Source organism: Sebastes fasciatus, chromosome 5 (assembly GCF_043250625.1).
Source record: "Sebastes fasciatus isolate fSebFas1 chromosome 5, fSebFas1.pri, whole genome shotgun sequence".
Taxonomy (NCBI): domain Eukaryota; kingdom Metazoa; phylum Chordata; class Actinopteri; order Perciformes; family Sebastidae; genus Sebastes; species Sebastes fasciatus.
In genome coordinates, this window is record NC_133799.1 from 19,635,010 (window position 1) to 19,651,974 (window position 16,965).

At 40.6% G+C, this 16,965-nt stretch overlaps 1 protein-coding gene across 5 annotated transcripts in view; it reads left to right on the plus strand.

The window, feature by feature from the left end:
• Positions 1-16,962, plus strand: part of erich3 (glutamate-rich 3) — a 36,305-nt gene extending 19,343 nt beyond the window's left edge. Inside the window, exons 6-20 of one of the 5 annotated variants that reach the window (XM_074635577.1) lie at positions 679-752; positions 877-963; positions 2,986-3,079; positions 4,044-4,169; positions 4,282-4,353; positions 4,846-4,974; positions 7,433-7,591; positions 7,718-7,927; positions 8,487-8,667; positions 8,904-9,090; positions 9,934-10,166; positions 10,292-10,438; positions 10,964-11,332; positions 12,591-12,725; positions 12,819-16,962. In XM_074635577.1, coding sequence (XP_074491678.1) covers positions 944-963; positions 2,986-3,079; positions 4,044-4,169; positions 4,282-4,353; positions 4,846-4,974; positions 7,433-7,591; positions 7,718-7,927; positions 8,487-8,667; positions 8,904-9,090; positions 9,934-10,166; positions 10,292-10,438; positions 10,964-11,332; positions 12,591-12,725; positions 12,819-16,117 — 5,361 coding nt within the window. In that variant the 5' untranslated portion in view covers positions 679-752; positions 877-943 and the 3' untranslated portion in view covers positions 16,118-16,962. The other 4 variants (XM_074635578.1, XM_074635576.1, XM_074635579.1 and 1 more) reach the window with 4 other exon arrangements.
• The last annotated feature ends 3 nt before the right edge of the window (positions 16,963-16,965 follow it).

Below are 16,965 nucleotides of genomic sequence, written 5' to 3' on the forward strand. Positions count from 1 at the left end.
CAAATACTCTCTATATGTGACCATATGCAGGGCTCCTGTCTATCCCCAGAGGGTAAAATAAGTCCAAAGGGCCATTTCCTATATCATACCTATTCTTCTAACCTCACAATGGACTATTATGCTGATAATACTTATGTACTTTTACTTAAAGGTCCCATATTATGCTCATTTTCAGGTTCATACTTATTTTGTGTTTCTACTAGAACATGTTTCATGCTGTAATGTTAAAAAAAAAACTTTATTTTCCTCATACTGTCGGCCTGAATATGCCTGTATTTACCTCACATCACGAATGGGCAGAAATCCTGACGGCTTGTTTCAAATGCAGAGTTTCTGAATACGGGCTGTGTGTATTTCCCTGTGGATTGAGTGTTTCGATACTTTCACAGTATTTATATAGGACTTAAGCCTGCTTTATAATAAAAAAAAACAACAACATGAAAATCTCACTTTTTTACAATATGGGACCTTTAAGTAGGATTTGTAATTGTAATTTGTTTGTAGTTTTACACTGAGTACTTCTTCCACCACCACCACGACCACTACAGTTAATTGAAAATAAATTGAGTGTGTTTGTGTGTGTGTGTGTGTGTGTGTGTGTGTGTGTGTGTGTGTGTGTGTGTGTGTGTGTGCGCGCGCGCGCGTGCGTGCGTGTGTGTGTGTGTGTGTATTATCCAGGGTTAGCTGTTGGGACTCTGTAAATGGAAACCAGCCTCTTTGGCAGCATCGTCACGTGATCTCCATAGCAACCAGTGAGTGTCATCAGTTCCGCTCTGAGGAGGAGAAGTGCAGCCTCACAGACTCAGTCAGCTGGAAACACACTGACACACTTTTTAACTACTCTGCTCTGCTTAATGTGACTTTACATCGGTCCAGACGTCTTCCAGCGAAGACTACAGCCATTCTTACCTTAAATATCTGGAGAGAGAGCGAGCTGACCACCATGAGTCACCTCAGCCCAGGGTAGGTACAGTTTATTTAATGTTTTAATATTCAAGAGTTTGGGGAGCTGATATGTTTTTGTTTTACTTAATTTTACCTTTCTTATTTGAAAATTTGCTTTACTTGAAAACATTAAACGAACTCATTAATACCAATATATTATGGGAGGTAAATGTCTGGCAATTAGCTAACGTTAGCTACTTTTAATTGACTCTTAATTATGCTAATGATAACTAATTGTTAAACAAAGTGCGTCACAAAACGACACTATTCTAGCAAGTCTAGCAACATAGTCACCATTGAGGCACTATTTACTACTATTAGGCTGGGCCATATTGTACTAATAAGTCCACCAAAACTAATAAACCATTAAAAAACGTTTTAAACTGCAGTTTTGTCCAGAAATGACCTGAGAAACAGCAGAAGACAAAGATGGAGAGTGATGAAAATACGTTTGTTGTCAAAGAGGTATTAAGATCAAATTTACTTTACTTTAAGTACTTAAGTTCTTAAGTAAACATTTGAGGTACTTGTTTTTTAGTATTTCAATGAAGTGCTACTTCAAACTATTTTTCTGATAGTGACTTTACAGATTAAGATTTTACATTCAAAACAAGTTATAAAATATGATGCATTGTTATGGATTACATTATTATATGAAGTAGTTAAAATGAGCTCCTCCACCTCAAACTGCAACATTAAAGTAATATAATACAGTAACACTGATTATATGATACTGATTCTCCTGCAGAATGAGTACTTTTACTTAATACTTGTGTACTTGTACTTCAGTACATTTTAATGCAGGACCTTGCTTGTAATGGAGTATTTTTCTATTGTAAAACTTTAACTAAACCTTTTGAATACTTCTTACACTACTGGTAGAGTCCATCTGCCTATTTTATTTATTATTTAAATTTTCTTTACCTACAACCGCGTCAGACTTGTTTTACTTACGTTTAAGTTTTGTATCCAGGCTTAGTTGTACAATGTACAGCATTTATTAGTCACTAAAGCACTAAAGAGTAGGGCTGACCCGAATGCTTCGAAGCTTCGACCGTTGCCATGGTGATAAACCTCCAAATCAGTATTGGCATGCTTTGTTTTTTGTTTTTTAATATATGTAATAATAAAGTATAAATCCCCCCAAAAAACATGAATTAAGGAATAATCCCACATCATTATTCATTATTCATAGTCAACATTAGTGAGGCAGCGGCACTGTAACGGGGAGTTTGAGACAGACAAACTGAAGAAACATGTCGGCCTGCTGCGCTGCACCGCGAAGCTTCGAATACCTTCAAATATTTCTAACCGAAGCTTCGAAGCCCAAAAAATGGTATTCGCGACAGCCCTACTAAAGAGGCATAATGATCTACTTTTAGTTGACTCCGAACACATGCCAATGCTACTGTTAGGCTGGTGTACTAACAGGCCAACTAAAAGATAATAAAAAACACAGCTTTGACACATTAGCATGATATATTTCTGTGCCACAACGTATCTCCTCAAAGCATCACTGTGTCAGAGAAAGTTATGTAAAAAATGACCCGTGATAGTTCAACCATCTTGTTGTGGTTCAAAGAGAAATCTGCAGCCAAAGCTGAAGAGCACCAGAGACAACGAAGCCGCAGGAGCACAAAGAGGAGGCAGACGGGGTTTAGTGTGCCATCCCCTCTAATTCCTGTGCGTAATCAGACACCGGTAACAGACCCTATAGTTGTAAGATCCTGTTGTCTCGTACACAAATGCTGGAGGAAATCAAATCTGTGTCGGAAAAAACACTTTCAGATGGGCCGGGCTGCCGACGACCTGATGTCTCATTAATGAGGACAAGAAACAACAACCAACAAACAAACATGGTGCGCCACTAAAACATTTGATTGAGATTCTGGTTTTCTGTAATCAAGAACTCTCGAGTTACTCAAGTGGAAGTCAAAATTTAAAGTCTGGGTGTCATAAAGTGAAGCCTTTTTTTTAATTAAGTTTCTTTGGCTGGGATTAATTGAGTGTCTCTTTTGTGTTTTTATCTAATTTCTGCAGACTTATTTCAGCCTACAACAGTCTCACAGACCGACATCTGGCCGGATACTTCAGCAACAGTCGGATCAGGAGACACCTGCAGAGAGCAGGACTGGTACGTCAACAGGTTGATGATGATGATGATGATGATGATGTTGATGTTGATGATGATCAGGGGCCGTATTACAGAAACTTCCTATCTTAAGTTAAGACAAAAATATACAGAAAATACAACTGAACAGTTAAATTGATGGAAAGGTGGTTGCTGCTAGCTTGGCGAATATGGATGTATGACCTCATCTAGTATTTGTAATATCCAGGCTCTGATGATGATGATAATGGTGATGATACAGTGAGAACTGGCCACAAAGACTGTCTATATTATCACCAACAGTATCACTCATTTTACAGCCTGTAATCACTTGCAGTGAGGGACATTTTGTTATTTTTGATAATGCAATCTAGTAATCATATTTGATTAAATATTGGCAGCATTATTTAAAAGTTGCAAGGAAACGTACTTTAACTGGCAGATTTAAAGCCTTTAACGGCTTCAAATCTCTCAATCTTTAAGTAATTAAGTTTAGTTAAGTTAACAGTCCAAAACCAAACAACCACCAACTGTCATCAGTTTCTGATTCAGATGTTGTTTGTGACGGCGCAGGACTTCATTACTCGTAGTAGATGGTAAATGGACTTGCATTTATATAGCGCTTTTCTAGTCTTCCGACCACTCAAAGCGCTTTACAATACATGTCAGCATTCACCCATTCACACACTGATGGCAGAGGCTGCTAAGGTGCAAACTTTGCCCATTAGAATCTAATCTAAATACTCATTCACACACTGATCGCTATGCCTTCGGGAGCAATTTGGAGTTAAGTGTCTTGCTCAAGGACATCGACTTGTGAGCATGACCCGGATCAGCCGGGGATCGAACCACCGACCAAGGCCTTTAATGATCTTGTATTTCTGCACAAAATATCAGCTGTTGGTGACCTCAGTATGAAAACACTGTTAACCGTCTTCAAAAGCCCATGTTGTGTCTTGAACCCTGCTGGGTCCGTTGTTGTTCTCAGATCACCAGGAGTGGACGTATCGTCCCAGACAAGGAATACAGACACAAGCTGATCCAGAGAGCCCACCAGAGACACATTCGAGAATGCCTCGCCCAGGCCATTTTCCACAAGGTGCTGGAGATGGAGGTGGGAGGAACACACTGTACCAGAGACAAAACAGTCAAAACACTGTCAGCTAATCTGTGCTTCTCCTTGAATAATAAATTATGCTAATTTGCGCTGTTCTCCTCCCATACAGCGCGTCCATCAAATAGAGATCAAAAGGAAACTGGAGGAGTTTGCAAGGAGGGAAAGAGTGCATAAGATCAAAGTACGTCATTTACATTTAAACACTGCTTTGCTGCCCTACTTTGTAAACTAATGACTCTTTAATCACATGAAACAAAACAAAAAACATCATTAGCATTTACCATTACTGACAGTGCAATTATTTATAGATAATTGTGTAAAAATATATCTCAATTTGGAACAAACACATATAGCTACACAAAAAATAGCAACAACATTAAAGGGACTATTTGTAACTTTTTAAGCGTATAAATGTAGCGGGTCGCCACACATGCGCGCTCGCGTCTGGTCAGCTAACATTACTGCCAAGCAGCTGAAATATAGAGTGATATTGTGGTTTTAGCTGACGTGTGTCGCCTCACTGTTTTGAGCGATGCTCGTTCAGGTATATTTAGAGCGAGCAGGCGCGAGCCCGACGCTGACTTTCGTTGATTTCACGGCCACAGGTGTCGCTGTTAAGAAGCATTTCTGAAAGTTACAAATAGTCCCTTTAATGAATGGTCTTGTTTGGAAGGTGGATCGCTCTAAAAGGTATGAAGAAGAAATCATCCGCATCCTGTCTCCACGCCCACCCACGGGTGCCAGGGGCATCCGAAAGCAGCACTCTGGTCCAGAGGGGGAGCACTCTGAATCCTCCGAGTCCGTGAGTCAAAACACCCGTCATGGTGCACTAGTAGATTGAGCGGATACTGCTGTAACAACACATTTAATTATCTGATCCAAGTCCTTAATCAAGTACCTTTTGAAATTTGACCTTTAATTAAAGCATCTCCATCATGCAAAGAAGATTTTTAAATGCCACGACATGGTCTCTGAGATATTATGTCTGAGTTTAAAGCCTCGACCTTTAGTTAAAGACCTTTATCAGTTAATGATGGATAGGTCAATCAGATCTGTGTTTTACAATATAAAAATATGAGGTTCAATTTTAATTGTAGTTCCCTCATTAGTATGATTTTTTTTATTGCTTGAAAAACACACAGTCAAAATGCATCATCCCTCCAACTTTGGTTAAAATCAGACAGTTAGCCTCACTCTGCCCAAAGCCTTCCAGCACCTCTAAACATGATTAATTAACACATTTTAGTTAGTTCAACACGTACAAACAATGAAGTGTAAACACAGTGCAAAGCTAGCTGTTTCCCTGTTTCCAGTCTTTATCAGTGGGCAACCTTCAGGTCTGAAAAGTGAAGCCAATGCAGAAGTGCCTTAAACTTGCATTCTTTCTAACAGCCAGCAGGGGGCGACTCCTCTGGTTGCAAAAAGAAGTCTGAATATATAGAAGTCTATGAGAAAATGACCCTACTTCTCACTTGATTTATTACCTCAGTAAACATTGTAAACATGAGTTTATGGTCTCAATCGCTAGTTTCAAGTCTTCTTCAGTACAGCATGATGTTCATTTAGTAAGTTATGGTCCCATTTAGAGTCAAATAGACCATAAAGCAGGGGATGCTTTACAGCGTGGCTACCTTGTCATTGACAGGTCGCTTCCACGGCGTTGTCCGGTCTGGGAGTTGTCCGTGCGTGTTTTCAGTTCATGAAAGTTAACTAGAACCTTTTTGGTCACCTAAAAATATCTTAATCGGTTGTACTTAGCTCCACCCTCTCGTGTCACTTCTGGTTGCAAAAAAACAAGATAGCGACGGACAAAATGCCGAACTCAGGGCTTCACAACCGCAGTCCACAAACCGATGGATAACGTCACGGTGACTACATCCACTTCTTACATACAATCTATGGTCTTTATGCTAAGCTATGTACTCGCTGTCTCCAGGACAGATTTATCTACCATACAGATATGTATCAATTTCTCATCTAAGCAATGTTGAACTACTCCTTCAATTGTAGCACCTACATTTGGCAGTAGTTGGACAAAAAACCGAGCTTAAGTCCAAGACATTCTTTCAGATGAGGAATGTCTGTCATGAAAATCATTATCTGTGACTGCTGATAGTTGGCATTAGGCATGTTTACACTGACACCTCCGCCCACACATCATCAGCGGTAAAAACGTTCTGCGCTGGCTGAGCCATTGTTTGCCAGGCTCTACGCCCTACTTTGCGGTGAGCAAAGAGCAAATTTCTTACCATCTAAAGGCAGCTTTAGACTTGAAGAGCTGTCTCAGCTGCTGTTTGCTGTGTGCGCAGACAAGAGTGTTTTAAGTGAAGTGTGTTATCTTTGAAACATAAAAAGTCACAGACCTTGATGCCAGAGTAAATAGAGCTGGTAATCCTGGCCTTGATCTCTGTGTTTACCCTGTGAAATCTCTCTCGTATTAAGTCTGCAAACGTCTCACACTTCAGCAGGTGGAGGCTTGTTTGAAATACATCAACAGAGATTAGTTGGGGAAAAAGGTCAAGGCACATTACTAATGTGCATTTTCACACATCTATTGTGTAATTTATCTTAAATTGATTTAAAAAAGCTTATGATTTATAAAATTAAGGGAACATTTCTGTATAATGATATAAATATGTATATCATTTATAATAGAGCAGATTACATTAAATTGAAATATCACAACATATTACAGTGAGAAATATCAAAATGAAGAATTATAAAATGCCTCTTCCTCCAGTTATGTGTGCCTCCAATATGTACTGTATTTTTACATTTTCATTAGCAAAGATTTATGAGATCAAGCAAAGAAAGATATAATATCATAGAACAAATAAGCTGCATTTAACAGAACAATACCTAAAATTAAAAAACACCAACATATGATACGATCGAAAGCTCTAGAAGAAGAACTAATTAAACCTTACGGAAAGATTGTTTTGTCAACTGCTTTTTTCCAAGGTCAAGAATGAACTTTCAACCTAAATATATATAATGAAAATGTACAAATATTATGTCATAAAACAGCATTATTCCTCCCATTATGTCAGCCTTTGATTCTCTTCAATTTATACGTTGTTGTTTTGTTTTACTGAAGCACAACAAACAATCAAATGAGACACATTTATTACTCTCACAGCCTTTTATTCACTGTATTAAACTTATTTTACACTGTACTGTATTGGTTTCCATAGCGACACATATACAGTGTTTGTAATTAGCAGAAAGCTGATTGTGTGTTTGTGCTTCTGGTGCTGCAGCCGGGCTCGTCTCGACCCAACACGGCTCCGGGGAAGATGCAGAGGCCGGTGCGTCTGAAGCCGATCCACAGCAACAGCACCACGGCTTCACTCAGACGCAGCTCCCCTTACAGACTCCTGGAGTCCTCCAATGAGAACGACCAGCCGCTCAACTGCACTGTGAGGCCGCGACACATGAGCGACTCATTCGTTCATTCACCCATTCATGTGCCCTTACAACATTGTCATTAATCTGCTGCACAGCAAACACATTGAGTCTTTTCACTTTGTAAACTTCTCTCCCAGATGGACAAGGAGTCCCAGAGACGTCGGACCACAACAGAGGTCTCCAGTGGCATCTCACCCTACGTCCTCCCAGTCATCAACAACTTTGTCACCCCAGTGCCTCCAACCACGAAGAGGAAAGAGAGGGGGGTAAAGGTCACTCCCAGCGGCACGCTCAGAGGCCGCAGACTGCGTCCTACCACCGCCTCCAGCGGAGTTGACGTCAATGAGGTCTTTATCGCTCTTTATGTTTTCCCTGGCAACAAAACCTTCCACAACAAACTTACAAGCTGTAGCCCCTTTGGATTAATTAGCAACAACAATTAAAATTTCTAGACAATGCATTGATTTTTGCAAGAACTAGCAGGAGAAAGTTATATTATATGACTTGGTGTGTGTCTTTCATAAATGTGTACTTTTAAACTTTGCCAAAATGCAAATACAGAACAGCATAGAGGGATCCTGAGCATTTTATATTCATTCATCTCAGACTATTGTTAAATGCAGTATATATTATATATAAAATATATATATATAACTCAGTGGTAACACTATGGCTGGACAATAAACAAAATCAAATTAACTAAAAGCAAATTAAATATCAATTTAACAACATTATGAATCTCTGACCTTCATTTATTTATGCAATTGAGTCCATTCTTAACTGGTCATTTTGCAATTTATCAGGACAAAATATCAGAGGCGAGGCAAAATGAAAAAGAAAACATAAGTCAGTAACATATTATAAGAATAATTAGTACATCCGTCACATCAAATTTTTCCCATCCAGGACCCCCCCATGCTGAGGAGCTCTGTGCACCAGAGCAGAGTGTGTGTAAGCATGATGTACTTTGGCAAAACGGTGCATCTCTCCCACGACATGACCGACATGAGGGATGAGGTCAAAGTGTTTCAGCAACACTGTGGAGGAGAGAACCTGTGTGTCTTCAAGGGCAAACTCCGCGAGGGAGGTCAGTGTGAGGATCTGAGATTGTGTTTGTTACATACGTGTGTTTGTGTACACAATTAAGAGCAACTCTCAGGAGAGAGGTCGTTTAGATAATGCAAGTGTGTATACAACAGCCTTTGAGCAAACAAACTAACTATATTAAGGGTCACCCAGTCAATAGAATAACTTAAAATTTAGTTATTTCTGCATCTTGAAAATGTTCTTACCTCTCACCTACATCCTCAATTTTTCCCTCAGAGACATTCCAGTTCATTTCAAGGCGACACCGAGGTTTCCCCTTCAGCTTGACCTTCTTCCTGAACGGGCTGCAGGTGGAGCGGCTGAGCTCCTGCTGCGAGTTCAAACACAGGAAGGGCTCCAGACTCGGTGGCCGGCACGGACACTTTGGCTTCTGCAGCGTTGAGGGAGCGTCTCCCTGTTACAAGTAAGGTCTCCTTTTATCGCTCCTTCTCAAGCCATATTTTGTGCTCTATGTGGTTGTTGAGGGAGTAGCGTTTGTCATGCATTATTGGGTGTTGAGAAGGGGACGGCCCATTGTTATTCCAAAACACCAATAGTCCAAAAAATACCCCATTGGACCATAAAAAGCCCATTTGTCCGACAGTCCGTTACCCCGAGAACCAAACGCCCAATGTTCCAAGGTCCATTGCTCAGAAAATACACACTCTCCGTGCAAACAAACAGAAGCACATGGCTAATTATTATACAGAATGACAGTGATCAGTTGGAACAAAGGATTTCATTGGTCGAGGTCCGTCCAAATAATTTTCCTCCACACGCAAGCACTCATAAGAACCCACAAAATCAGTTTTCATAAATTTTGGTGCGATTTTATGTATGCTAAGTTAAGCTAACCATCTCCAGCTCCAGCTTCATATTTAAAATCAATATTCTATATTAACAACTGATCAGACGACTACTTGTATGTGAAAAGGGGTTGCTACTAAGCTGTAAAAAATGGCTGTATGCTATCTGCTCAGCACCATACAGCAGACAGACAAAGTCAGCAACTAACTAGTTAACATAGTGGAGCATTTATCAGCTAAACAGCCAGATATTTCCCTCAGGAGTTGTTGTATAACAAAACAGAGCAGAGAGTGAATATTGGCCAGAAACATGACTCCAAATGAATACTAATGTTGCTCTTTGTCTACTCACCAACTGTTTGGTAACAGCCTCACCATATTAACTTGATGATAATCTGTCAAAACATCAAACTATTCCTCTAAACTTCACACTGTACAGTATATCATGCTCAATTTTCCAGGTGCATTATAGCAATGGGATTGGACAAGAAGCCCACTCCTCCACCGAAGAGGGTCAAAGAGGACGGAGGAAGAGAAGAGTCAGTCCCCAGCCCAAAGGATGCTCCTGAGATGGAGACAGAGAGGACTGGAGACGAAGCTGCATCCCACTCAGAGTGTGAAACCAGACAACCACAGGACATGGAGACTCAAGTCGAAGAAGAAACAGCAGCCGAGGAGGACAAAGTCAGAGACGGTATAATGGCTGAAACATCTGAGTAAAAAGAAAACACCAATAAGAAATAGATATATGCGACTGACTTCGCAGATCTTTTCCATACAATGCATCTCAATGATTTCTCTCCATGTCTTCCTCCTCAGATTATGAGGAAGATTTTGAAGCAGACGACGAGGACCCTGCAGAAGATGCCGAGGCAAAAGAAAAGAAATCCTCGTCTCCGTCCGGTGAAACTGCAACACGGGTTAAAGAGAGAGACGCCTCTGAGAGTGAAGATGACGAGAAGGACGGTGGGTGGAATCTCTTGTTTGAACACATCTTTCAAGTACTGCATGAGAAGAAAATAACTGAGAGTGAAGTGGCATTTCATCACGCATAATTTACTCCACTTTAAATACAGCAAAACAGAATCACTCTGTATCTTTTAGAAGGAATTCAAACACTAATTTCTGCTGATCTAAGGAGCCTAGATTTCAATGAGATGCTGAACTTTATATAAGGGAATTACATTGTGTTGTCTATAAACCAGAAAGACATCTTTTGAATGATTTAATGATGTATTTCCTGGGGATGGGGGAAAAAATCAATACAGCATAGTATCGCGGTAATAAATCACAATGTATTGCAATATATCTTGTTGCAATACTAAATGTTTAAAATCGCAATAAGATCGTATCGTGATAATATCGTATTGGGGGCCCTCTGGTGATTCTCACCCCTAGTATGTCCCTACTATGAGAGAAACTGATACTTCTATTTATTTACAGTATAAATTGGAAGTTTGGAGAGTTAAAGTATTCATCTTTCTTGCACAGAGGACATAAAGTCTCGTTCAGGCTCCAGTTCCTCAGGCAGCGACCGGGAGGAGAGCGACGCCGAAGCCACCAAAGACTCCAGAGAGGACGAGAAAGCAGAGCAACCTGAAGTAGTCACCCAGGAGGAAACTGCTGTTCCACCAGACGAAAGAAAAGATGAACCACAAGAAGCTGCTGTCACTGAGGTCGAGCCTGCTGCGCCTAAAGACTCAGACATACAGGACAGTGCGGGGGACAGCACAGAGATAGACGTCTCTGACACCAGCGTCCCCTCAGGGAACGAGAAAAAACAGAGCGACGACACCTCAGGAGACAAAGAGGTGGAGAAAACGGTAGATGAGAGCAAACAGGAGGAGGAACCGGAGAGGGGTGAGTATAAACCAACTAATACAACTCTGGAGATTTCACCTGAGTGACAAATGGATCAGTCCATCTTGGATGGAGGTTTTTCCACTATTATCTCAACCAGGGCTTTATGTGGTGTGCATAGGTAAATACAGTAATACAGCCATGGCAACAACTAAATAATTATCACAGAACTGTATTTTCGGTTTGTGATATTTAAAGTAAGATTGTGACATTGTTGTAAAATTTGATAGTGGAAAAATTACTTGTGTGTTATTTTATTTTTTCCATTATTTTTCTTTTGTTTGTGTCTCTGTCTGATCCACTTTTTAATGTTAAATTTCAATTTGAGTTTTGAGATGTTTGGATGTTACTAAGAAATTCTCACCAATAATAATATTTCTTTTAATTTTTTATCACAACTGACAATGTTTTTAGGCTTAAAGTAAGCCTTTTCTAACTTATGTTTGCTTTTTACTCAATTTATTTGTCTTAAAGCTGCACTATGTCGTTCTGGTTAAAGCAAACATGTGAAATAAATAAACATTTCAAAATATAGCTTGGAAAACAAAGGGAAAAGCCGGTGGAGGGTGAAAATGCAATCAGAAAAGAAGGAGGAAGCTGCCACTGATTGTAAAAATGCATATATTTTCATACTGTACATACTTAAAGTCCCAGGGTTTCAAAAAGCACAAAATATGCAAGTTTATAAGTATAGAGTGTAAACCCAAACAAATCTACTTTTGCATTACTAGCAGCGTTCTTCTTTTTCTTAATGTCTGTAAATATTTAACTCACGTTTATGTATGTAAAATGTATCACTAATGAAACCACAATTGTAGGTTTCCTCAACCAAACTCCTGGGATGCGTTTTGCACAAAACAATTTAGTGCCAAATTTTCCTTTATTTCTTTTAATTTTTTATCATTTAGAGTTTCAAATAATTCACATCTTAAAATGAAAAAAAATAGGTCTTTTAAGACATTGTGTTTTTGCTGTGTACTGAATCATGCTTGTTTATGTGTGTTTTTTTCTTTCTGTGCATGTTAATTATCATTTTGCATGTTCTGTTTGCACCTGGAAATATTAAAGACATTCTTTTGTTTATGGCTGTACGTTTCTTCATTGGCTCAGTTCTCTCATTGCATTTGCATTGTTCAAAAAAATGCCTTATTCATATCCATCATTCGTCACCATGAGTGGCTCACGAAAGTTTATCCTGAGCTTGCTAGAACATGAACTTATATCACTGCGTGTGCCATGTCTCTTTTTCTCTCCCAAGCCAAATCTGTGCAGGAGAAGCTGGCAGAAGCCATACTGAAGGAGTCACAGTGCAGCTCCGAGCCCGAACTGAGCGACACCAGCACTGAGGAGGAGGAGGAGTCCGCAGATAAAGGCCCTGAACAGGACAGCAAGGGTACCACATTTTCATTTGCATTCAAATAATTCATCAAACTACACAAGAGTAAAATACATATTTTCCTAAACAGTCTCTCCATTGTATTTGCAGATGAAGTTGCAGTGAAATCTGTGACATTTACAGAACAGCAACAGACTCTTGTAGAGGAGACAAAATGTGAGGAAGGTGTTGGTGAAGCTGAAGTTGTACAGGGTCATGAAGCGACGCCTGAACCAAAAGAACAGGAGGACCAAACTGAACAAGAGCTCCACGAGAACGGTGATGCTAAAGATGAGAAGGTCAAAATAGAAGAGGAAGATGAAAAGGCTGCATCAGAAGAAGACAAGAACACAGCAGAAAATGATAAATCAGTGGACGCAGAAGATACAGTTGCAACTCTGCATCCTGTATCTGAAGATGACAAGACTTCAGAACCTCAAGAAGAAGAAGAAGCAGCAGCTAAATCCGCTGATGGTGATGCTGCAGAAAAAGACGCAGAAAACGAGGAAAAAACTGCAGCGGAGGCCGACGAGACGGGGCAAGGGGCAAAAAGCAGCGAGCAGGATGAATCATCAGTATCAGAGCCGGATAAAAAGACTGATGAGACAGCAGCGACAGATAATGCAGAGGCGCAGGCGATGACAGCGAGCGAGACAATGGAGATGAAAGCAGAGCCCTCAGAGGAGCGAGAGGCCCTCGACTGTGAAGAGGCACCTGTAACCGACACAGAGGAGAAGCAGCGGGGAGACAGTGAGGACAGAGACAGAGCGTCAGAGACTGAAGTCATAGCAGAGAATTCAAGCAGCTCGTTGGAGGGCAGCGGAGACACCACAGTTGAAAAAACAGCAGTTATAAGTGAAGACAACGCAAAGGATGAGAGCATTAAAGACGATATTAAAGAAGAGGAATTGTCAGCAGTAGAGGCTAGTAAGGATGACGATCTGGGAGAAGAGCAGACAGAAAAATCATCTGTGGGAATAGATGATAAAATAGAGGAGAAATGTGATGAGGAAAGTAAGGAGGAAGGAAAGCAAACAAATCCAGATGAGATAACAGAAGGTGAAAATAAGGAGGAAAGCGAAAAGGAGGATAAAGATAAGACAGAAGAAGAAGAGAATAATGAGACAGGAGAAAGGACAGAAAACATTTTAGAGTTGACTAAAAGTGACTCAAACACTGAAGGAAAGGAAAACGAAGAACAAGCTGAGAAAACCCACAGCGAAGAAGATAAAGTTACAAATGAAGAGAAGGCAGATGAATCAGAAAAGACAAAAAGAGATGAAGAATGTGTTGAGAATAAAAATGAGGAGGAAGAAGCTGAAGAAAAGGGAGCCACAACTGATCAAACTAATGAGGGCGAGAAGATAAACACAGCTGATGATGAAGAAAAGGATGATGACGCAGAAAAGGAAGAGAAGGAGGACAACGTTGAGAAAGTTGCAAAGACTAAAGATGATGAAGAATCTGAGGAGAAAAAAGTTGTAACTGATACGACTGCAGACGGAGAAGAAATATCTGAGATTACAGAGAAATCTGAGAAAAGTGCAGAAGCAGACTTGGATAAAGATGGGAAAATATCTGAGGAAAATATTGTTGAGTCAGAGGATGTTGCTGACAGTGAAGCAGCAAATGTAGCACATGGGACGAAAACAACTGAAGAGATGTCAAACAAAGAAACTGAAGGAGGAAATGACAGTGAAAAGGGAGAAGTTGATGTTGAAAATGGAGAGCTTTCTTCCGAAGCAAAGAACAAAACTCTTGAGGATGAGGGAGAGGCTCAAACTGAAGGCAAAGATGACGTGAAAACAGCAGATGACGAGAGAAAAACAGAGGAACCTACAGAGGGTGCGAGCACAGAGGTAAAAGAAGTAACCGTGGAGTCTGGAGATGGTGCTGAAAAGCTTGATAAAGTTGACGAATCTCCTGACACTGATGTGGTACAAAGTGAGGGTAAGGAAAGGGATGATGGTGTGGAAAAGCAAGATGAATCCCCAAAAAACGACTCAGAGCCGGAAACATCTGGTACGAAAATACAAGAGGAATCTACATCAGACGACAGAAAGGACGGTGAAACAAAACAAGATGAAAATGGAAACATATCTGACCCTCATGATGAAAACAGAGATTCAGATTTGATGAACAACGTCCAGAGTAACGTCATTGAGGTGATGGTTGCTTCGTCAGCTGATCAGGCACAAACATCAACACCCACCGCTGTGGATTCAGACAATACAGGTCACAAGTTAGACGAGTCTACAGCACCGTCTGACTCTAACACAGACAAACACCCACGCACTGATGAAAATGCTGCTGCTCTTGACCTCTCGGAGGAGGCGAGCAAGGCCTCGGAGGAAGGAGCGAGCGTGCTGCTCAAACCTCAAGCACAGTCGTCACAGCTCACACAAAAGAACGATGCAGTAGGTGAAGAACCTCCGGAGGCCTTGGCGACAGAAGACAACACAGATCTGGTCACAAACTGGGTGACCATGCATCAAACATCAAAGTATTTTGAGACGTTTGTTGAACCTTTAGAAGACTTGAAGGAATCGACTTCAGACGACTCTAATGAAGGCGCGACACGATCTACAGAGCTGCCGAGATTAGAGAGTCCACTTAAGATTGCGAAGGTGTCTGAAAATCCAGAACTAGAGTGCACGCCAAAGGATGTAAATGAGTCAAGGGACAAAAGCAAAGAGGAAGCTGTGGTGTCAAACCTTGAGAGCAACTACTCTGAAGATAGTGAGAAAGACACTCTGCAAGTGGAGGAGACCGAGGTGAAAGACCTGATCCCAAAAACAGAGAGTGAACAAAATGATAAAGAGTCAGAGGTCAGGTCAGAGGAGCACAAAGGAAGCATGGGCGAAGACAGGGTGCAAGAGGGTTTAATGCAGGACAATTCTGAGCAAACGGACGTTTCCAAAACTGAAGTGGAAAGCATTGCAGGTACTCATCATTCAGTAGCCAGCGGAAGACCTGAGAGTGTCAAAATTGAGGAGAAAACTACTGACTTGAATGAAAAACAAACATCAATTGAAGAGGTGAAAGATCTTCTACCTTCATCCAAAACAGAAGAGCCCTGCGAGCGTCCGACGAGTCCAGAAGGGCTGAACGAACTGAAAGAAACTGAAGAAACGTGGGAAAAAAGTGACTTACAAAGTCGAGAAGTTACAGAAATAACTGTTTTTACGACGTCCAAGTCAGACGATGGAAGCCAGGAGGAGTCCCACCATAAAGACATCCAACCGTCAGAAGCGAGCATCAACGGAGACAAAAGAGAGGTGCAGCTGATCCAAGACATCAAACACACTCTCAGTAAAGACCGGCTGAGCTCTTTCTCAGTGGATGAAACGCTGTTCGGTCCAAGTTCATACCCTGTGCTGACCGCTGCGAGGACAGAGAGTGGACATTAGAGCTGGCACTAAGGTACGGTGATGCTTTACTTGCTTAGTTTACAAGAAAACATATATAAAAGCAGTTCAGTTATAAAAGTGATTTAAAAAACAAGCAATTAGACAATCAGATGGCCACGTTAAGAAATAGAAACATTTGTAGTGAATACAAGATGCTTTTAGTTTTGACAGAAGCCCTCAAGTGTCTTCTGGTTTCTGTGTTTACATCACAATGGCTTCTTAAATAGTCTTCATCCTTCACTCACCAACAAGAAGAAGCTGCATGATGAGTTTTGACTGCTGCCTAAAAAGTTTACAATAGATCATCTCTTCCTATTGTTGGTAACAAAGAGGCGTAGTTTGTGTGAGGTATCAAATGCAGCCGCTATCACCCATTACCTGTAAACAGATACTCGCGCTCACACACGGTTGAATAATTCAGTCGTTTGACTCCCGCAGCTTAGTTTGTTCCAAGTACTCTTTACATTTCAACTGATGTTACTTCAGCTTTGATCAGAGATCTGTAATTGCACTGTGTCTGTGTTAATGACAATCTTAGTGCTTTAAAGTAATCATTTGTTTAGATGACATCTAGACGAACAACAGGAATGCTAAACTAAGCTAACATGGATAATTCATTCATCATCAGGCTACTATTTAGTCGAATAAAACAGTGATAACATTGTGAAATGTCAAATCTAGGCACAGAGTTGTGTCATTATTGCTGCTAACACTACCTCTTATTTAAAAAAAAATACTCCATATTTATTTGTATTGCCTTATTTTTATGACTAGTGTGGGTTTGTGAGGCTTCAACTTTTCATTTGATATATGTCAGTGACTGATGTGTGATTTGGCCACTCAAACAA